Source organism: Microcebus murinus, chromosome 4 (genome assembly GCF_040939455.1).
Source record: "Microcebus murinus isolate Inina chromosome 4, M.murinus_Inina_mat1.0, whole genome shotgun sequence".
Lineage (NCBI taxonomy): Eukaryota > Metazoa > Chordata > Mammalia > Primates > Cheirogaleidae > Microcebus > Microcebus murinus.
The window spans coordinates 97,827,874-97,850,841 of NC_134107.1; the positions used below are offsets into that span (position 1 = coordinate 97,827,874).

At 41.5% G+C, this 22,968-nt stretch overlaps 1 protein-coding gene across 1 annotated transcript in view; it reads left to right on the forward strand.

The window, feature by feature from the left end:
• The window catches only part of CBL (Cbl proto-oncogene), a 97,096-nt gene extending 74,347 nt beyond the window's left edge, over nt 1-22,749 (forward strand). Inside the window, exons 10-16 of the mRNA XM_076002584.1 lie at nt 1,659-1,790; nt 1,879-2,256; nt 4,085-4,179; nt 10,607-10,723; nt 11,038-11,135; nt 12,779-12,961; nt 13,935-22,749. Coding sequence (XP_075858699.1) covers nt 1,659-1,790; nt 1,879-2,256; nt 4,085-4,179; nt 10,607-10,723; nt 11,038-11,135; nt 12,779-12,961; nt 13,935-14,233 — 1,302 coding nt within the window. The 3' untranslated portion in view covers nt 14,234-22,749. The remainder of the gene's footprint in view (nt 1-1,658; nt 1,791-1,878; nt 2,257-4,084; nt 4,180-10,606; nt 10,724-11,037; nt 11,136-12,778; nt 12,962-13,934) is intronic.
• The last annotated feature ends 219 nt before the right edge of the window (nt 22,750-22,968 follow it).

Consider the following 22,968-nt stretch of genomic DNA (forward strand, 5'->3'; position numbering starts at 1 on the left):
TGATGTGGAGCCCATTTCCTTAAGCATGAGTGAAAAGCAAGTAGCCACAGATGAGGACTTTCTTCTTCCTCATTCACCACCCAGCACTAATAACAGGACTAAGTATGGGGAGTGGTTTCTGTTATCTTGCATAAGTGCTTATAATATGTATTTACCTTTATCCCATTAGTTGCTTCCGTTGGGGAATGCAAATACAGAGTGGTGTTTTATGTGGATTACTCTCTCTCTGTCCTGACAGCTTACTTTGGCAAACTTTTCACGCTGCTGTGGGCAGGGAAAATAGAAAAGGTTACACATGTATTTCTTCTCACTTGGCACCTAAATTTTTAGAACTCAACTTGATAGACTGTATTAATCCCATTTATTTATTTGTTTACTTGTTTGTCTGTCAGAGTCTCACTGTATTGCCCGGGCTAGAGTGTCGTGCATCAGCCTAGCTCACAGCAACCTTAAACTCCTGGGCTTGAGCAATCCTTCTGCCTCAGCCTCCTGAGTAGCTGGGACTACAGGGATGCACCACCATGCCCGGCTACTTTTTTCTATATATTTTTAGTTGGCCAATTAGTTTCTTTCTATTTATAGTAGAGACGGGGTCTCGCTCTTGCTTAGGCTGGTTTTGAACTCCTGACCTTGAGCAATCCACCTGCCTTGGCCTCCCAGAGTGCTAAGATTATAGGCATGAGCCACCACGCCCTGCCAATCCCTTTTTTTTTTTTTTTTTTTTTTTTTTTTGAGACAGAGTCTCACTTTGTTGTCCAGGCTAGAGTGAGTGCCGTGGCGTTAGCCTAGCTCACAGCAACCTCAAACTCCTGGGCTCGAGTGATCCTTCTGCCTCAGCCTCCCGAGTAGCTGGGACTACAGGCATGCGCCACTATGCCCGGCTAATTTTTTTTATATATATATCAGTTGGCCAATTAATTTCTTTCTGTTTATAGTAGAGACGGGGTGTCGCTCTTGCTCAGGCTGGTTTTGAACTCCTGACCTTGAGCAATCCGCCCGCCTCGGCCTCCCAAGAGCTAGGATTACAGGCGTGAGCCACAGCGCCCGGCCCAATCCCTTTTAATTACTGAATTGAAATAACTTATTTCTTCGGAAGAACTCAAGATGCTTTATAGTGGCATAGTTGACCATTTTTCTCTTACAAGTCTCCTTTTTTTCTTATCATAATGACCCACAGAGAATTTCTCATCTTTGATCTCTTTCCTTATTCTGCTCCTTAAACATTATTTTTCCAAGGTACTTTGTTGAGAGGTTAATGTCTGCCCTCTTTTTTTATATGGGCTTCTATTTTTAATCTTGAAAATATTTTTTTTTCCCAGAGATGAGGAGGTAGAAAATTTTAGTAATTTTTTAATTGTAAGCTAGATAGCACTGCCATTTCTAGATATATTTGCCTGTAGCACTTGCCATTTGCATGATATTTCTATGACTGAGAGTGCCCTCTTTTGGTGACACAAAAATAATTCAAGAAGTGCTAGACTCTGGAGTTACTGAGTTTTTAAAGAGGGGTTTGGGTGATCCCAAGCCTACATCTGGCCCATTCAATGTTCACACGGTATTTGCCATCTATAGCTTTAGGAGAAGTTGATAGGTGCTATTTCCCCAAACAACCATAAGCTGTTAAGAAATTTTATTTGTTAAATTTTATTTGTTTCTAGGTGGAAAGGCCTCCTTCTCCATTCTCTATGGCCCCACAAGCTTCCCTTCCCCCAGTGCCACCACGACTTGACCTTCTGCAACAGCGAGTATCTGTTCCTTCAAGTGCTTCTGGTCTTGGAACTGCTTCTAAGGTAAAGCATTATTCATTTCTGCAACTTTCTGAGTCTTTGTTGTGCATTAGTGGGTTTTGATTGATTTGTTTCCATCCTGCTTCCACAGGCTGCTTCTGGCTCCCTTCATAAAGACAAACCATTGCCAGTACCCCCCACACTTCGAGATCTTCCACCACCACCTCCTCCAGATCGGCCTTATTCTGTTGGAGCAGAAAACCGGCCTCAGAGACGGCCCCTGCCTTGTACACCAGGCGATTGTCCATCCAGAGACAAACTGCCCCCTGTCCCCTCTAGCCGTGTTGGGGACTCATGGCTGTCCCGGCCAATCCCCAAAGTACCAGTAGCTGCTCCAAGTCCCAGTGACCCCTGGACAGGAAGAGAATTAACCAACCGGCACTCACTTCCATTTTCATTGCCCTCACAAATGGAGCCCAGAGCAGATGTGCCTAGGCTCGGAAGCACATTCAGTCTGGATACCTCCATGGTGAGTCCTAAGTTTTTGAAATTTTTAGCTTATTAACAAATATTCATGGATACCATTTTATGGGCCAAAGCTATGTGATAGGTTTTTACAGAATTCAGAGGTAATGTAACATAATCCCTACCCTCAAGAAGTATATATGTTAATAGAACAGATGAGGCAGTTTGTAAATATTGCAATAAATGTTCTTTTATAAATGCCATGTGTAATATAACCAGAAAATGTTTAAGTGTTAGAGAAAGGAGAGATTATTCCCAGGTGCAACAATCAAGAGGACTTTATGGAAAGAGTGGCATCTGGATCTACAGTAGTAATCTTTGGAAAGTGGAGACAATTTTAAAATAAGAGCCATAATAATAGCAATGCTTAAAGTATATTTGTGGAATGACAAGTAGGTTAATCTGAGTAGAGCAGAAATTTTGTTTCTCAGAGTAGAAGAAAGGGCTAGAGAGGAACATAAATACCATATTAGAGGACTGAATACCACTTCCCTAAAGAATTCAAATTTATATGGTAGAAAATGAGGAGCATTTGAAGATTTTAAGTTAAGTGGAGTGATGTGACCAAAACAATGGATTAAAGAGATGACTCTCTTAGTAGTTGCAGGATACATTGGAAAGAGAATAGATTGAAAAAAGATCTCTCACCTTTGCTACTTGGGAAGGTCAAAGGGAAAGTAAGTGAGCTTGGGAGAGACAGGAATAACAGAGGGGTTTAATGTGTCCAGTAGTATATGAGCAAGAGGGAGAAACATTGTCTGTGAGCGGAGTGGGCAGCCAGATTAGGTGGAAGTCTTTAGAGAGTGTAAAACAAAGACTTAAGGCTCAAAAGTAGTCAGTGGGAAGGAAAAAAGATGCAAAATCTCACACGTGCACATGTGTGCACACACACACGCAAAACTCCTCAGGTTTTGAACCTGGCTAATTAGAAATATGTTGAATTTGAGATGAGCGACTGATGGAGGAGTTGGCAAGCAGGTAGTTTGGAAATCTAATGAGATGGAATGGGAAGGGTGATGTTGAAAAGTATTGCAGTGCAAATGAATGGCATGTTTCTTGGTTGCAGGGAAAAAGGGAGGGTAACATTTAAATGGCATCTGTGTGATGACCATTTTATTAGTGAGAGTAGATTAGGTTTGACTTTCTGGTGTCATCAATGTAGAGTGACCATTTTGTGTTAGGGTATAGATTATTTAAGTTATAAATGGTATTTGTGGTCGGGCGTGGTGGCTCATGCCTATAATCCTAGCACTTTGGGAGGCCGAGGCAGGTGGATTGCTCAAGGTCAGGAGTTTGAAACCAGCCTGAGCAAGAGCAAGACCCCATCTCTACTAAAAATAGAAAGGAATTAATTGGCCAACTAAAAATATATAGAAAAAATTAGCTGGGCATGGTGGCACATGCCTGTATTCCCAGTTACTTGAGAGGCTGAGGCAGGAGGATTGCCTGAGCCCAGGAGTTTGAGGTTGCTGTGAGCTAGGCTGATGCCACGGCACTCTAGCCTGGGCAACACAGTGAGACTGTTTCAAAAAAAAAAAAAGAAATGGTATTTGTGTAGACAGCAAGTTTACTCAAATCTTTGTGGAATTAAACACAAAAATCAAATTCCTTGGCTCTTTTCTAGATCTCTGTCTCCCTAACTCTTACATTTGAATGTTCTTCAGAGCTTGAAAGCAACTTTGCTTTTACCAAATATGATATCCCCTAGGCATGGCATTGAGAGTGAGATCTGTCTCTGTTACTGTTCTCATTTTGAAAAGGTCCAGTAAGTAAGAGGAGATACTTAACTATGGTAAGGAGGTTCTTTTTCAACACCTTTCTTTACTTTCCAGAATATCAGTAGCAGCCCATTAGCAGGTCCAGAGTGTGAGCACCCCAAAATCAAACCTTCCTCATCTGCCAATGCCATTTACTCTCTGGCTGCCAGGTAAGTTTGCTAAAGCTGTATTTCATACAGTGGAGTTGGTACTGGTAAACAGCTTACTGAGAGAAAATTTAGAAAACTCAGAGAAATATAAAGAAGAAAATAAAAATTGATCTCTATTTTTGTGTCATGTACAAGTGATCATATTTTATGTTTTGAAATATTTGCTTCCATTCTTTTTTCTATGTAGATGTATATAGATTGGTCTGGCTGGGGCTTGCCAATTTTATTAATCTTTTCCAATAAGCAAATTTGGTTTTGTTGTTGCTTAATGCTTATTGGATATCTACTTTCTGTTTTATTGTTCTTTATTCTTCTAGGTTTCTTTCTTTAATTTGGTGTTTTCTAGCTTCATAAGATGGATGTAGTCTATTTGGACTGCCGTAACAAAGTACCACAGATTGGGTGGTTTAACTTGTGGAAATTTATTTTCTCACCATTCTGGAGGCTGGAGAAGTCAGATCAGGGTGCCCACCTGGTTGGTTTCTGGTGGGGGCTGTCTTCCTGCCTTGTGCTCGAACTAAGTCCATATATGGTCTTCCTTGGTGCGTGTGCATGGAGAGAGGGCGTGCTCACGAGCTGTCTGGGGTCTCTGCTTATAAGGGACACTAATACTATCAGATTGCGGTCCCATCCTTAATTACCTCCTTAGGGGCTCCATCTCCAAATGCAATCATCTCAGTATATTCGGGGGATTGGTTCCAGGACCCCCTCGTATACCAAAATTCACACATAATCCTGAAGTCAGTCCTGTGGAACCAGCGTATGTGAAAATTTGGCCCTCTCTGTACTGGGTTTGCATCCTGTGTACTGTATTTCTATCTGCATTTGGTTACTGATATGGAACCCATAGCTACAGAGGGCTGACTTTGTTCATTGAAAAAAAGTCCACATAAAGTGGACCCATGCATTCAAACCTGTGCTGTCAGCTGTATAGCCACACTGGAAGTTAGAGCTTTAATATATGGATTTGGGGAGGGGGAACACAAATGTTTGGTACATAACAGATGTTTAACTGTATTCTACAAATTTTGATATATCATATTTTCAATAATCATTCATTTCAAAACATATGCTTTTTCCATTTGTGATTTCATCTTTGATTCATGAGTTACTTGTGTGTTGCCTGATTTTCACACATTTGAAGATTTTCTAGTTATCGTTCTGCTTTTAGGCTTCATTACAATTGTGGTCAGAAACCACATTCTTTATAGACTAATTTATGGTAAAATCTAGTAATATGTACCACTTACATTTCATAAGAATGTGTATTTTGAGTTTGTGTGTAGCATTCTATATATGTCAGTGAGGTCAAGTTTATTAATTATGTTGTATCTTCTATCTCCCTGATTTTTAAAAATCTACCCGTTCTATCAGATAACTGAGGAATATATTAAATTCTTTACCTTTAACTGTGAGTTTCTCTTTTTTCCTTTTAGTTCTGTTCATTTGTGTTTTATGTGTATTTAGCATATGTAGTTAGGTTACACAGACATTTAGAGTTACTGGTATTAAGTGGTAAGAGTTTATTATCATGAAATATCCCATTTACTCTGTAGTTTCACTTCTTGCCTGCCTTTCGTCTGCTTTGTCCTATATTAAAATGGCTACATCAGCTGTCTTTTAGGTAGTATTTGTATACTTTCAACTTTTCTTTTCCCTTATATGTAAGGTATGTCTCTCATAAGCAGTATATACTTGTTGGGTTTTATGGAGAGGGTGTGTCTTTTTTTTTTTTGTCTTTTTTGAGGCAAAGTCTTGCTCTGTCACCCAGGAGGGAGTACAGTGGCGCAGTCATAGCTCACTATAACCTTGAACTCCTGCTGTCAACAATTCTCCTACCTCAGCCTCCCGAGTATCTAGGACTACAGGTGTGCACTACCACGCCTGGCTGATGCTTTGCTTTTTGTTGTTCAGGTTGGTCTGAAACTCCTGGCCTCAATCAGTCCTCCCACCTGGGCCTCTCAAAGTACTGGGATAATAGGCGTGAGCCACTGCACCTGGCCATGGTTTTTGTTTTTTTCGTAAATCCACTCTGGCAATCTTTTCTTAAAAGAATTGGAGTCGGCTGGGCGTGGTGGCTCAAGCCTGTAATCCTAGCACATTGGGAGGCCGAGGCGGGCGGATTGCTCAAGGTCAGGAGTTCGAAACCAGCCTGAGCGAGACCCCATCTCTACCAAAAATAGAAATAAATTAATTGACCAACTAAAAATATATATACAAAAAATTAGCCGGGCATGGTGGTGCATGCCTGTAGTCCCAGCTACTCGGGAGGCTGAGGCAGTAGGATCACTGAGCCCCAGAGATTGAGGTTGCTGTGAGCCAGGCTGATGCCACGGCACTCACTCTAGCCTGGGCAACAAAGTGAGACTCTGTCTCAAAAGAATTGGAGTCTATTTGGTCTAATTCTTTCCCACATTTTTCCATTCATTTCTTGGTTCATTTTTTTCTCCTTTTTTTTGCTTTCCTTTCGATTAAAGTATTTTTTATTATATCATTTCACCCCTCCTATTATATTAATTATTCTTTTAATAGTGACCCTAGAGATTCCAATATGCACCTTTGGCTTTCTAGGGTATACTTTAATCTGGCACCTCATAACACTTCTTGGGCATATTATTATAATTTCCCAAAGATTTATCCCCCAATGCTGCCCATTTCTTCCTGCTTTGCCATCGGGAATCTTTTTCCATCTGCCTAAAGAATGTCCTTTAGCGTGTGTGTACATGTGTATGTTTAGTGTATCTTCTATCAATGGATTTACATTTGTTTGAATGAAAATAGCTTTACTTCTTTCTCTTTTTAAAAGATATTTTCACTGGATACAGTATTCTGAACTAGAGTTATTTTCTTTTATCACTTTAAAAATATTCCACTATTTTCTTGCTTCCATTGTTTCTGTTGAGAAATTAGCTCTCAGTCTTAAGGTTGCTTCTTTAACAGTAATGTTTGTTTTTCTAGCTACTTATAAGACTTCTCTGTCTCTGGTTCCCAGCAGTTTTGTTATACTGTTCCTTTGTGGTTTCCCTTATATTTATCCTTCTTAAGGTTTGTAGAGTTTACTGAATTTATGCTTTGATTTTTTTAATCAGTTTTAGAAAATTCTCATCCAGTATTTCTTAAAATAGACTGATCAGTCGGTTTCTTTTTCCTCTCTTCTTCTGGGACTATAGTGTCGTGAATGTTAGACCTTTTTGCTGTATATCCTATAGCTCTTAAGCTCCATGTCTGTATTTTCCTTTCTTTATTCTCTATATATTTTAATCTGAATAGTTTATATTATCTTCCAGTTCCTTAATCTTTTGGTGTTTCTCACCTGTCCTATATCCATCTATTGAGTTTTTAGTTTTAGATACAGAAACTGCTCAACAATGGGTTTATCCAGATGTAACGCCATTGTAAGTGGAGGATTATACTGAATACATAAGGCTTTCTTGCCATGATGTTGAAAAATTCTAAGCCAGAAACTGACTGTATCGTGGCTTTTTTTTTTTTTTGAGACAGAGTCTCACTCTGTTACCCGGGCTAGAGTGCTGTGGCGTCAGCTTGGCTCACAGCAGCCTCAAACTCTTGGGCTCAAGCAATCCTTTTGCCTCAGCCTCCCAAGTAGCTGGGACTATAGGCATGTGCCACCATGCCCGGCTAATTTTTTCTATATATTTTTAGTTGGCTAATTAATTCCTTTCTGTTTTTAGTAGAGATGGTGTCTTGTTCTTGCTCAGGCTGGTTTCAAACTCCTGACCTTGAGCAGTCCGCCTGCCTCAGCCTCCCAGAGTGCTAGGATTACAGTCATGAGCCACTGTGCATTCTCCTTTTTTATTAAACATACAAATTATGATTATTGTAAAGGCTATATCTGATAACTCCAACTGTGTCTGCAGCAAGACGACCAAAATAATCTGTTCAGCTTCTCAGTTACTACTTTCTGTTCTTTCAGTTTCTCAGAAACTGGCCCCGTACACAGATAGTTCCGAGATTAGCAATAGTTCTAACAATAGGGAAAATTGCAGGCAGAATTTCAGGCCTGCTTCTCTGCTGTTCCTTCTAGAATTTTTGGCCCCTCGCACTTTGGCTGTCATGGTACCCCAAAATTCCATTTCACTTTCTGTTGTTACAACTGAATACTTGAAATTAGGTAATTTATGAAGAAAAGAAATTTCTTAGTTGATTTCTGGAGTCTAGGAAATCCAGGAGCATGGTTCCAGCATCCAGTGAGGGCCTTCCTGCTGCATCATAACATGGCAGGAAGTGTCACATGGTAAAAACGGCAAGAACATGCCTGCTCAGGTCCCTCTTCTTATAAAGCCACTGGTCCAATCATGAGGGCCCCACATTGATGACTTTATCTAATCTTAATTACCTCCCAAAGGCCCCACCTCCAAATACCAGCAACATATAAATTTGGGGATTAAGTTTCCAACATATAAAATTTGGGGGACACATTAAAACTATAGCACTCTCCCCCAGCCCAAGTTCAGAACCTCTAATATGGAGCTCACTTAATGTATTCTTCCTTTGTATGACCTATTTCTCTTTACAAAAGTAATTCATGGTAATTAAAGAAAATTTAGAAAATATAGATAAACAACACTGAAGAAATAAACATCACCTATAATCTTAATACCTAGAATCAGACAGTTGTTACCACTTTGATACATGTTCATTGCCATTCTTTCTTGTATGAAATCATATTGTTGATGCTGTTTTTCACTAGGAATATCTTGAAAATCTTTGCATGTTATTACTTATTCTACCACAATGATTTTCAAATGATTGTAAAGCAGTGTAACTGACTTAGATGGAGACCTAGTTTGTAACATAGGTGAGAACAGACCAATTGTGGAAGAAGCAGCCTCTGGGGCTCCTGTTTGGAACCTCAAAAGCACTGAGGGACATAGTTGACTCCAAGTATATTGCTGTATGTGTGGTTCAAAATTTATTTGGTACACTATTATTTGATATTTAGGTTGTTACCTGTTTCTTCAGTGTTATAATAATAATGCCATAGTGAATATTCTTGATTGTTTTCTTGGGGAAAATTCTTAGAAATGGAATTTCTGGGACCAAGGGTATGCATGTTTGGTTAAGTGCTTTTGTTGAGTTACACACCAGAGAAGTTATATTAGTTTCTTATTTCTACAGCTGTATGAGAGAGTATCCATTTATTTCCCTACACCTTTACTGATACTTGGTGAGGTGTTTTTTCCTTAGTATGGATCATTACCCTTACCAACATTTTATTGTGAAAAATTGCAAACATAGAGTAAATGTGAAAGAATTTTACAGCAAATATTATATACTAACCACCTGGGTTCTACTGTTAGCATTTTATTATGCTTGTTTTATCACACGTTTGACTGTCTGTACTACTTTTTGATGAATCTCAAAGCAAATTGTATATACTAATACACTCTGCCTCAAATTCAGCATGCATTTCACAGATCCTAGTGAATATTTGCTGAATTTTAACAAAGCATACAAATGGGTAATTTTTCAATGGTAAAACTAATCTGTAGACATAAGAAAAAAATCTCAAGATTATAGGGGACTCCATGTTCTATGTTAAGTTTCTGTAGCACTTAAGTATTTTTATGGTAAGTATATGTTTTATAATTAGGAAAACTAAATATTAAGTACCCACAAATAAATTCCAGAGATATTTCTGGTAGTATATTTAGGGTATGCAAAAATAGTTTAAAGAGGATGAGAGGGAAAACACTCATAAATTCACACCCCAGGAAACAATTCTCTGTGTATGTATGTTTTTCTTATACAGTTGGTTGGGTTTTTTGTCTTGTCTCATTTCAGGGCTGGGTTGGTAGAAGTTCTGTTTCAAAAGCTTCTGGGTAAAAGTTTATGTATGAGTATAATGGCAATATTCCTGAAGTGGGAGTCAGAAGATTTAGATCCTAGGCTCAGAATTGATGCTAAATAACTTCACTCTATCTCTATTTTAGATTTTCCTTGCATAAAATGAGGAGTTTGAGAAAACTTTTGACAAGCTATGTATTCCTTTAAGCCATAGGTAGATTTTAGAATTGAAATTTACATATCTATCTTATTTTCAGAAAGCTACCTGGTGTTTGTTATTTCATACCTATTGGGGGAAAAAACTGGGATACTGGCTCTAGGACTGGGACTCCATAATGAAATGTATTTGGGGATTGAGACTAACTGGTATTGGCACCCATCCCAGTGTAACACATCTCAAGCATAATGGCCATACCGTTGTCATCTGAAAGTGAAATTTTGGGTTAGTGGGCTTCTTATTAATGACCTGTCTCAGTCAGTAGAAATAGTAGTTTCCTAGGTGGCATGCATTTTGCTCTGTCAAGTTTGAGTTGTGTTTGTTTTGAAGCCACTTAATTTCATACTTGAAAGTTTTATGGCTTCTTAATTCTTTTTCTTATTTTTATTCTTCATCTTCCAGACCTCTTCCGGTGCCAAAACTGCCTTCTGGGGAGCAGTGTGAAAATGAGGAGGACACAGAGTATATGACTCCCTCCTCTAGGCCTCTCCGGCCTCCAGACACAACCCAGAGTTCACGGTAGGTTCATAACACCCTGTTAGGGGCCAAATACTTTTGGCTTGTTACCTGCACATAGTGTTATTCAGCCAGATTAAAGCAGAAAGATAAATCTAGCTCCTAATGTTTAAGCCCCTCATATGTAAGCAGTTCCATTTACATTTTCTCAGCATCACAGTAACCTCAAATACACACACATCTATAACTCATCACAAGAGTTTATGTCAGGACATTTGTTAGTGATACTGGCAAAAGGAGAAGATGAGTCTTAATGAGTTTGCAGATAACAGAGTTCTATTCCTAAAGATCATTATGGCACTTTCCTTCCGGTTCAGAGTATGTGATTGTGACCAGCAGATGGATAGCTGTACATATGAAGCAATGTATAATATTCAGTCCCAGGCGCCACCCGTCACCGAGAACAGCACCTCTGGTAAGTAGTCACTCTACCACCTTAAAAATCATTGATGTGGCTGGGCGCAGTGGCTCATGCCTGTAATCCTAGCACTCTGGGAGGCCTAGGTGGGCGGATAGCTCGAGGTCAGGAGTTCAAGACCAGTTTGAGCAAGAGCGAGACCCCGTCTCTACTATAAATAGAAAGAAATTATTGGCCAACTAATATATATAGAAAAAATATAGCCGGACATGGTGGCGCATACCTGTAGTCCCAGCTACTCTGGAGGCTGAGGCAGGAGGATCGCTTGAGCCCAGGAGTTTGAGGTTGCTGTGAGCTAGGCTGACGTCATGGCACTCTAGCCTGGGCAACAAAGCGAGACTCTGTCTCCAAAAAAAAATCATTGATGTGCCATAGGAATGAGCCTGTAATATTTGGCTAATGAGATAGCTTGATCTAAGCAGTAAATTCTTTTTAATAATATTCTTTGGCAAAATATCAGTGATCCATGGACAGTAAAGCCCCTTGCTGTCTTTTAATTTCTGTTCACACAGCTAATTCTTTTCTGTTGTATGGCCTGGACTTGCAGTATTGGCATCTTCTTTTTATTCTCATTGCATTGATATTCTTTTGTGTGGGGGTGGTAAACACTCAATTCCCATGTTAACTAGCTTACCAAGTTGAAAATTCAGGAAACTTGCACACACAGGGCCCTTTGCTGATCATCCAAGGTGAAATGTAGTAGTGTTGGATGAATGCTATACAATGGCATTTGAGTCTTTGGTATCAGTGGCTATTAACCTTGGCAGGATAACCTTTGACATGTTTTTTTAAAAAAAGCTGCAATGGCTGGGCGCAGTGGATCACGCCTGTAATCCTAGCACTCTGGGAGGCCGAGGGGGTGGAGAGCTCGAGGTCAGGAGTTCGAAACCAGCCTGAGCAAGAGCGAGATCCCGTCTCTACTATAAATAGAAAGAAATTAATTGGCCAACTAATATATATATAGAAAAAACAGGCCGGGCATGGTGGTGCATGCCTGTAGTCCCAGCTACTCGGGAGGCTGAGGCAGGAGGATCGCTTGAGCCCAGGAGTTTGAAGTTGCTGTGAGCTAGGCTGATTACCACAGCACTCACTGTAGCCTGGGCAACAAAGCGAGACTCTGTCTCAAAAAAAAAAAAAAAAAGCTACAGGATTGGTGGAGATTTTATTTCTGTTTCTTTTTTTTTTTTTTTTTTTTTTTTTTTTTTTGAGACAGAGTCTCGCTTTGTTGCCCAGGCTAGAGTGAGTGCCATGGCGTCAGCCTAGCTCACAGCAACCTCAAACTCCTGGGCTCCAGCGATCCTTCTGCCTCAGCCTCCCGAGTAGCTGGGACTACAGGCATGCGCCACCATGCCTGGCTAATTTTTTACATATATATATATCAGTTGGCCAATTAATTTCTTTCTATTTATAGTAGAGACGGGGTCTCGCTCTTGCTCAGGCTGGTTTTGAACTATTTCTGTTTCTTATAACTCTGTCCACAGGGCCTCACATGGTGTTTGGTCCACAGTAGACATTCAATAACAGTTAAATGAAGTAGCTGATTATATACATGTATAAATAAATGGATACCCCTGTATTGACATGTGTTAGAAGACAAAGTGTTTCAGAAGAAGAAGATAACTTCGCAAACTTTTCTCCAGGTGAAGGGAATTTGGCTGCAGCCCATGCCAGCACTGGCCCTGAGGAATCAGAAAATGAGGATGACGGGTATGATGTCCCTAAACCACCTGTGCCGGCAGTGCTGGCCCGCCGCACTCTCTCAGATATCTCTAATGCCAGCTCCTCCCTCGGCTGGTTGTCTCTGGATGGTGATCCCACAACAAGTGAGTCTGGGGTTTGTCCTGAGTGGCTATGTGTCTCCTAATTTACAATGAAACAGAGGTCCTTCCCTGCTGGCAGTAAGTCTGTAGGTGGAAGCAGTAAACTGAATATTATGTGTGAATGGGAGGAAAGTCCTCAATTAGGAAGTTAAATTAGTCAAAACTCTTCAGCATTTTGCAGACTTAGAAATGAGGCTGTTCCTTCAACTATATGGCTCCTGCTGGGGATTGGTAGGATTTATAGCTCTTCTGAGTGTGCCTATGACAATGGTAATTAAGCTTGAGGGTTCAGAACACAAATTCCTTTTTCCTGGGCCCCATCCCATTGGAAAGGAGGCATGCTGGCTCTGGAACGCATGCTGAATGGGCCCAGAGCCAGCTTGAATTGGGCCTTGACTACTGGGGGCTATGTTCTCCTTGCACCTGTGGCTGCCTGGTAGGGCAGCAGCCAGAGTTGCTGTCACTTTGGAAGTTGAAGATAGCCTTCAGGACAGCTGGTGAAAAAGATATACAGCACCCTGTTGCCCAAACGGGTGGTGATCCCACCCAGCCTTGGCTGATGTTCTTCACTACAACTTAGGCTTATTTTTGTCTTTTTCTTTATTTGTAGAAAGCAAAGTTTAGTGTCTTCTCTGGTCCCTCTCAGATTTTTTTTTAATAATCCAGACAATTATGTGTGTAGAAACTTGTTGCTAAGTGTAAAGCATGATGCAGATGTTATGTGCTTGTGAAAGCAATGGTTATTGTTAGTAGAACAGATGCATGTTATATTTAGAAGGTTGCTCCTACAGTGATAAGGAGGGGAGGCTATATCCTAAACCCTTGAACCTGTAAAACTTGGCCTTGTGACTGGAGAGAACGTGCACCCAGTTGACGGGAGGTCAATAATAAATTGATATTAGCACGTTGTTATTACTGACATTAAATGAGGATTTCACCCCAGATTTGCAAATATTTTCTTTCTTATTTCTTCTAGATTTCACTGAGGGCTCCCAAGTTCCTGAGAGGCCCCCTAAACCATTCCCTCGGAGAATCAACTCGGAACGGAAAGCAGGGAGCTGTCAGCAGGGTGGCGCTGCTGCTGCTGCTGCTGCTGCCGCCGCTGCCGCTGCCTCACCACAGCTCTCCAGTGAGATCGAGAACCTCATGAGTCAGGGCTACTCCTACCAGGACATTCAGAAAGCTTTGGTCATTGCCCACAACAACATCGAGATGGCCAAAAACATCCTCCGGGAATTTGTTTCAATTTCTTCTCCTGCCCACGTAGCCACCTAGCATACTACCTCCTGCTGCAGCTTTAGTGGACCGGTGAGCTGGGAGCTCTTATGTAGCGCCTGGAAGGGCAAGGGTTCCTCTGGAGACTTCACAGTGAAGTCTTGCCCTCTCTGTGGGTATCACATCTGTGGTTCCAAGATTTCAAAGCAATGGAATGAAAATGGAGCAGCTAGTGTATTTTATTATTTTATAGGTCCTGAGGGTGCATTTGAGGTTGTCCTTCAGTCCCCACTGAGAGAAGGTGTGGATTTCGTTACATGGTAGTCTACCTGGGGAACAGTTCAGAAAGCCGTAGAATAAGTATTGTATAAGTGCTGTAAATCCTAATTGAGGACTTAAGATTTTCCTGGGTTAAGGATGTGGCCATGTGTCTGTCTGTCTGCCTGTGGTTGTGTGTGTCCTTGTGATTATAGGATTAACCTGCTGTGTGTGTTAATCCCAGGCAGGGAATTAGCACAAGAGGTTTAGAAAGGAATCTTTTAAAGACTTCCATCTACTGTGGTATTATACCCAACCCCTAGTGTGTGTTACAACTTCAACACTCCCCTTTGGCTTAGATTATTTTGTGCATAGCTAAAGTCTTATATTTTTAGAACATCCTCCCTCTGTTCTTTCCCGTATCAGCTCCTTCCTTCTCCTCCTCCTCCTCCTCCTCCTCCTCCTCTTCCTCCTCTTCCTCTTCCTCAGTGTTCTGTCATTGGCAGTGGGCTTGCTATGACCAGCTGTACTGAGGCCAAGGAGCTTATGGGATGTTCTTTATTATGTGTGATGGTGTTGGTTTGTTTGGTAGATAGGTGGGAGGAAAAGTACTGTTGATATATCATTATAGTCATGTTTGATACTAGGAGCTAACACTGGTCACTCCAAAGCACTGTTTCTATAGGAACATTGAATTTGTTAAGATGTTTTAATTATCCTAATTACATAATGCCTGATTTGAGATAGAGGCCTTCAAATACATTCCATGCCCTCCCCAGAAAATAGTCTGTGGGAGTATGTTGCCTTGGTGCCAGGTATGTGTTCTGATATAGGTCATGAGTCTTTCTACTAATGGGAGGGAAGAACATTTGTTTCCAGGATGACTTTCTGGCCCAAATACCATGAAGGTTTTTGGAAGCTTCATTCACATGCTATTTAAATGCACAGTTAGTAAGGATTTATCCATTCATTTTTTTCTTCCCAGCGAATTAATTTTAGTTTATAGGGTGTCTTCCTTTGAAAATGAGCCAGGTTAGATTTTCAGAAATGATTTTTTTCTTTGTTCTTTATGGAATAGGGATAACACCCATGGTAGCACAGCATTTTGCTGGTAATTAGCACCTTTATTACATTGGCGCCACACAGTGATTTGGTTTTCTTTTGTGCCTGAGGCTTTAGGAATGTAATGTCTCTTTCCTCCTTTACTTCCCCTTTCCTCTTCACTGTAGGTCTTATATACTCTCTTTAATTACTGTACTCTTCACGATAATTAGACATCATTCAGTGAATAAATTACTTCACTGTAGTCAAAGACAATATGGGGAAAAAAAGGCTAGCATTTTGTGTAATTGCAAGTTCATAAGGAAGATTTAGAGTCCAGTTTGGAGAACCAATTAGTTACTTTAGATACTAATAAATGATCCCTTGAGTTTGGTTAGTTCTCTGTCCAGAGCCTTATGCTGACTTCCCTAGCAGTGTGTAACCTTCCTCCACGTCAGAAGCAAGCCTGCCCTTTGATAAATCTGCCTTCCTCAGAATCTAAATCATGCTTTCATCTTCAGATCCAGACAGAAATTGAAAACACTCCCCCATGCCTCTCATCAGTTTTCTTCCAATCTTGTCATCTTTGGAGTTTCAACTTGTTCTGACTCCTCTCTTGGCATTCAGCTACTCCTAGATCTTTTGCTGTTATCCTCTGGCTTCAGAGCCATTCATATTCCCCGAGTAGATAGTACAGGACCTCTCTGATTTGCTATGGATACCTGGTGTCTCTTCTACAGGCAGAAAACAACATAACTGGCCAGGTGAGGTGGCTCATGCCTGTAATCCCAGCACTTTGGGAAGCTGAGGTAGGAGGATCGCTTGAGGCCAGGAGTTCAAGACCAGCCTGGGTAACATAGTGGAGGCCATCTCTACAAAAAATAAAAACATTAGCTGAGCCTGTAGTCCCAGCTACTCGGCAGACTGAGGCAGGAGGATTGCTTAAGTCCAGGAGTTGGAGGTTGCGTTGAGCTATGATGACACTGCTGCACTCCAGCCCAGGCAACAGAGTGAGACCCTGTCTCTTTAAAAACAAAAAAGAAGAAGAAAGAAAAGAAAAGAAAACCGAAGAGCCCACCATCAGGTGTAGATGTCCTGGGTTGAGGTGGAGTGGGGGCAGGGGATAAGTGACAGTGAGTAGGAAACAGTAGACTATCATCTACTTCTATAAAAGCCTGTATGTATAGGGTTTTATTTGAGGTAACATTCAGTTTTGCATTTTATCTAAATATTGAAGGCCTAGACAAAGGATTAGGAAAAATGTCAGCAGTTTCCAGACCTATCCATATTGTAATTTTTCTTTCTCTGCAGATATTGCCCATAGTCTGAAGAGCTATCAAGAAGACAAAGCACTGGTTTCATTTCTTTGCCTTTTCAGTGCATCTAAATCTTATGTGGAGTTTATTGCCCATGCGGTATAGGCTAAAGGCAGTTTCATCTTTTCCTTTTCTAACCAAGTACCAGGTTGCTCTTGGAGTCAGCCCTGAAACTGAGGTTCCATTTCCTGGTGTTGGGCTTGTTCATGGGTGATGGGCTTAGGCATTAGTTTGTCAGATGTGTATCTGTGGGCATTCAAGGTTTGGGACCATTTTATGAGGGTCTTTCCTTTCACTGGATACTCTGAGGACACACCTAAGTCCATGCCTGAGATTCCTTAGGAAGGTTTTGACGTAGCTGTTGTTTTGAGGATATTCTTAAAAGTTTACATTTTCCTTTGGCTAAGGCACCAATAACCAATTCTTTATTCTCAATTTGTATGACAATTTTCAATTCTTTGGCTCTGTTCTAAATTTAACTAAAATTGCCCTTTCATGAACAGGCTTAATTTTGAGTTTTGCCATTTTGGGCAAACCCTTTCCCCTTCTTAATTATAAATGATTGATAAGGGGGTCAAAAAACACACTTTGATGTTCTCCTTTTTCTCCTAGTCATCAGGCATGTCACTCAGCCCCAATTTCCCGCTTTCCCTGTGTCTTCCTGGGTTGCGTTGCACAGCCTGTTTTGCCTGCCTCATCGCAAAGCGGCACCCAGGACTTGACTTTTCCAGCTGCCCCTCCGGTACACCTTCCACTGAAGTAAAGGGCTCTTAAAGTGGAAGAAACCTGTGGGCTCTATGATATACCTCCCTGTAGTTAAATAATAGGCCAGGCAGTTTATCATCTCAGCATGTATATGTTAATATTTATGTATTAATAAATAGCGATCTCTACCTATGGATGACCATTCTCTTCTACTGGCCCTCTGTCCTCTCCAGCTCTCACTCTACATAATCTGTCACTATTCTGTTCTCTTTTTCTTTTTTTAATTTTAGTTTTTTAATTTTGGTTTTAAAGACAAGTTCTCACCATGTTGCCCCAGCTGGATTCAAACTCCTAGGTTCAAATGATCCTTCTGCCTCAGCCTCCCAGGTAGTTGCAATTATAGGCATATGCTACTGTGTTCTCTTTCTCTCCCTGTAGACTCTCATCACTAGGGCCCAAGGTGTGGTATAGTACTTATTAATATCATTTAGCTGTCTTGTGGGTTAAAAAAAGGGGGGGGAGATTGCTGTTCTTCATACTTAAAGTATTTGTTTCCTCTATAGAAATGTAAAATGTTTTTTATGGTCCAAACAGCAAACATACATATGAATTTTTGTGACAAAACTTGCTTGTAAAAATTAGGGACCAGCTATATATTCCCTTTAAGATCTAGTCCTTTTTGTAGGTGAGCAGCAGTGGTGTTAACGCAGAATATTGTCCTACCTCACATCATGAAAGTTCAGAAGGTTATAAACCTTCTTCCCAAACTATAAGTCTCCCTTCTTACCATTGGCCTTTCAGACCCTGGAATGACCACTGTCCATTGAATAACAGTATTCTGGCTATTGGCCCGGCTGTAACAGTTTGTTCATTCAGCAGATGTTTATGAGTGATTACCATGTGCCAGAAATGTTAGCTGTGTTCTTCCCTGCCACCACATTGTAGTTTACTGATGCTGGGGGATTCTACTTGGGCTGTGCTAGCATTTGCATTTGACCCTAAAATAACTCTTCCCAATAAGATTGTGCAATTTCTATTCACAGCTCTGTTTTGTAGACTTACCTTTCTTTATAGAGCTGTCCTCATTAGAATCAGGCCAAGACTCTCTTCGTATAGCTTTGATGGTGTCTGGGAGATTCCTTGGTGTAAAGCTCATGGGTGCCCACCATTGTTACATATCTCAGTGGAATCTGTTCAGTGGGTTGAGGGATTGGTTGGCTCAAGAGTCGCACAGTAGGGCATTAAATGTTGGAGCTGTGCGTCTGCCCACAGTCCCTTTTCCAGTTGAGTGCCTTCCTTGATTTTTTTACTGAGCTGCTTGTGTCCCTGATCCCCCAGTTGGGCAGGTTTCCTTACTGCCCTTCTGGGACCTGTCACCATCTTCCATACTATTTGGAATTTGTTTTCCAATCCTTCAACAAACTTTGCAGCTAATTCTGTATTTCAGAAGGGCTGGAAGTGTGGGGGAGGGGTGGGCATCTGCCTTTGGGTCCTGATCTTTAATCAATTGTTTGGTCTTCCAAGAGCCAAACAGTAACAGAGATTGAACTCATTCAGTTCTCTAAATGTCTTTACCTCCCAGAGTGGGGAGCTTAAAGACCCTAAAGCATAGTGTCAACACATCATTCTGCTAGACCTTAAAGCTTTAGAAGTTCAATCTAAAGTATTCCACTAACTCAGCATAAACCATTACTGTTCCTACTTGATCTCAATCTACACTAGCGATCTTTCTTTAGGAATGCATATAACCACTTAATGCACAGAAAAGGGTGGAAGAAGGTTGAGGTTGTGTTTTGGCTTTCCTGGTTAGGGATCCTTTGGATACAAGAATCAGAAATATTAAAGCTGAAAAAAAGGTGGGGGATGGGGGCGGAAGTCAAGGATGCAGGGTATCTCATGGCACCCAAGATGGGAAGTACAGGGGTTCTTGCATGGTGCAAAACTCTGTGCTTTTTTTTCTCCTGCTTCATAGCGTGTTTATCAGCATGTGTGGTCCCAAAATAAGCACCCCGATCCTCAGGTCCACACAACCTTCCAACTCTGGGGATTACCATGAACAGATTCCCATTTGCTCGTAGTTCATATTCTTGAGAAAGAAAACACTCAACCCAGCACGTTGATTAGGTGTCCTCCCCGACCAGTCGGCCTTGCCAAAGAGTGCAGAGACACGACAGGCACAGTGTGGGCAGCAGCGGCTCCTTCAGCTGGGGGAGGGGGAATTTCTCAGAGAAGAAAATAGAGATTCCATAGATCCCCTAAGAAGACTTCTACTCTAGAAGTAGAGCTGCTATTGTCCTGCTTTTTTGCAAGTGGAAAGGCAGGCATGGGAGTGTGTCTGGGACATTGAGGAAATTCTTATTCCCTATTTTTCTTCCCATTACCAGTCTTGGCATCCAAGATTTCTTACCTCCGTCTTTAGGACCAGTCTGTCCTGTTCTGGAGCAAGTCTGTTCCTGGGTGGCATTCCTTAGCCTCCATTCAACCTCAGGTCTTTAGCCTTCTTTCGTGTTCTTTAGAGAGCAGAATCTAATAACAGATTCCACTGTAGTCACTTACCCACATGCTTCTGGCCTGTCTTCAGGTTTTAATGCTGAAAATACATTCATTCTGTGGGCTCGGGGCCCGTCTCCTCCATACCTTCCTCCTCGCCCTCTCATTTGCCCCTCCCTATGTGAGGGGAGCTCTGCAGTAATGTTCTTGGACGAGCCTTCCTGGGTACCTCTGAAACTACTTTGCCAGAGCTAGCAAGGATATACGATAGTTAGAGCAGTTGCCAGGATAGAAATTAAATGTAGATTTCCATTTAGAGTAGGGTTTTTACTCAGAACTAGCCAAGATACCTGTGTCTTTCCTGGCCAGTTGCTTTCATTTTAGTCCTATACTAAAACTTTAATTCTTTTATTTTTTGTTTTTTTAAAAACAATACTTCTGCTTGCGTAAATCTTTAGTATTTCTCTCATCCTAGGTCCTGCCCTGAGTTGTAAGGCATTTCATACTGCCTTACTTAAAACTTTTTAAAAACTACTAGTCATTTGATACACACAGAAGTAACCTAATAATCCAAAGATACACATTGAGACACACGAGGGAGGGTGGGTTGTCCGACTTTGCATTTGATAGTCTAGTCTAGGCTCCCAGATTAAGGAGCAGAGGGACAGCAGTGCCATGTGCCTTCACAATGTCCCAGGAAATCTAGGTTGGTTCCAAGGGGAAGTACCAGTGTGTTTCTAGGTTCAGGGAAGTAGCACAAGAGTAAGAGATGGGAAGACAGGGATGGAAGCGCAAGCCCTGCGCATTCATTCAGAGTCTGATGGAAACAGTGTCAAAGGGCCAGCTGTTGACTAACAGCTGTTTGGAGATCTTGCTGCCCCTTCCCTACTACAGTGTTTGAGAAAAATGTGGCTGACCACTCCCTGTGTTTATGCAGAGCAAAGGCCTAAGCCAACCTCAGATCTCCTACTGTTTGGGCAGCAGAACAGATCAGAGTTCTGATTGCCTAGCCCCATATCCCAACGCAGTCCCAAAAATGAACAAGAGAGGCTCTCCACACTGTTTCTCACAAGTTCTCCTTCAACTCCTGAACCAGACGGGAGGCCGGAGAGGAGTATTGCTCAATACGTGCTGTGTGTAACTCCTTAGGCCTTGCACCATTTCCATGCTCTGGCCCAGAAGTGGGGTGTGCTGGGTGCCAGTGTGTCAGCCACCTCTGACCCTGTTATGGGTGAGGGTAGCCATGCTCATGGCTGTCTTAAAACTTAAAAGGCAGAGAACTACTTCTGAGTCTGTAGGCCACGTGCTTTCTTCCATGGCCTCTGTCCTGCTGTCTGGGTGAGTGAGCTGTAGTGCCTGTGAGAGTGGGTGTCTCCTGACCCACCCTACTCAGCACCGTTCTAGGCCTTGGAAGAAAAGTCTGACTTCCTGCTGAAACACGTGGTAGGGGCATGGCAGCTATGAGGTACCTCCTACATCTGCTTTCTGGCTGTGGTGACTCGGGATTTTTAACCTTATATATCTTTTTCCTTTATTCAAAACAAAACAATTTTTAGCACACTGAAAAAAAAAAAAGCCAAACGTTTTGTGCCTTTCTAAGGCAGCACTGTATCCCAGGCTGCATTTTAGGACTTAATATGGAAATACCAGAGTCTGAGCTCCTCTACCTTGAGTGTCATTGGTCCCTAGAGTCTAGAGGACAGAAAGGAGTGCTTTCTGTGACTGGAGAGGTGGCACACAGGTACAGTGTGTCAGTGGTCCCTTTTCCCTGCCATGATGCTTCATTGAAAGAAGGAAGTATTGTACTCTGGGACCATTGGGTGGTTCCCAATCAGAAGCTTAGTTATCAGGTTGAATGCTTTGTCTCTTGCAAGAAGAGACGTGTGTTCCCAGTTTCCAGGTATACTCTGGACCATTCCAGCATCCCAGCCTCCTGATCATGTTATTACCCAGCTACATGGAGAAGTGTAGGATGGACTCCCTGAGAAGGGGAGGTGGTTCCTTTGTCTGTCTTCTTTTTGCTGGATCCTGCACTGGTTTAGACCTCCTGCCTCCTTTCAGCAGATGTGGCTTTCCTTTCTCTTGAAGGCTTCATACTTAAAGCATTAAGGAGCTATTGCCCTCTGCAGGGTCTGGTTTTCCCCAGGGAAGGGCAGCAAGGAGCATGTACCAGAAGCCTGTCCTCAGTATTGTGACCCTAATAGGTTTTAACAAAAAAGAAAAAATTTTTCTATATAATGACATTTTACTTATCTCTTACCCTTTCCTCAGTTTTCCCCTGCCTTTAACTAATTAAAGACTTGGGCGAGAGAAACAATTCTTTTTAAAGTCCTCCTTATTCAAGATTTTGACATTCTTGGCCTGGGTGGGGCTGGAGAGAACTTGATGCTTTCTCCAGAATGAAGAGTCCTAGTTTGTATGTCAGTGTTAAGAAAACAAAACAAACACTTAGATGAGATTTTCATGGACTATTTTAAAAATGTGTCATTAATATAAAAAAATTTATATTAGCAGTATTTAATCATTCTCACCTGTAAAGAATAAGAAAAACAGAAGGTAAATATTCTTACAGAGAATAGCAGAGCTTTAAGATTCATTTTCATTTTAAGTCCATTTTGTTTTGCCAATGTATTAATGTTTAGAGGTCTGTTATACTAATGTTATTTATTAATTTTTTCATTTCCATACACAGTTAACTAAAGAGCTTTTTCAAGCACCCATGTCTGTAAAAATATTTTTAAATAAAGTTTCTTTTGTTGTAGCAGACTTGCGTTCTTGCTCATTCCCAGGGGGTGTGGGGGGGAGGGTGGCAGGGTAGCTGTAGGACCAAATGCTGTGGCCATTTCCTCATCCCAGTGAATCTGTACTGCTGCCCCCAGGGCAGTTCTAAGTGACAGGAAAGCATTGGCCTGCAGACCCTACAAGCTGCCCTAGAGCAGGGCAGCTTTGCTGCTAGGTAGAGTGATCACTTCAACTTGAACCCTT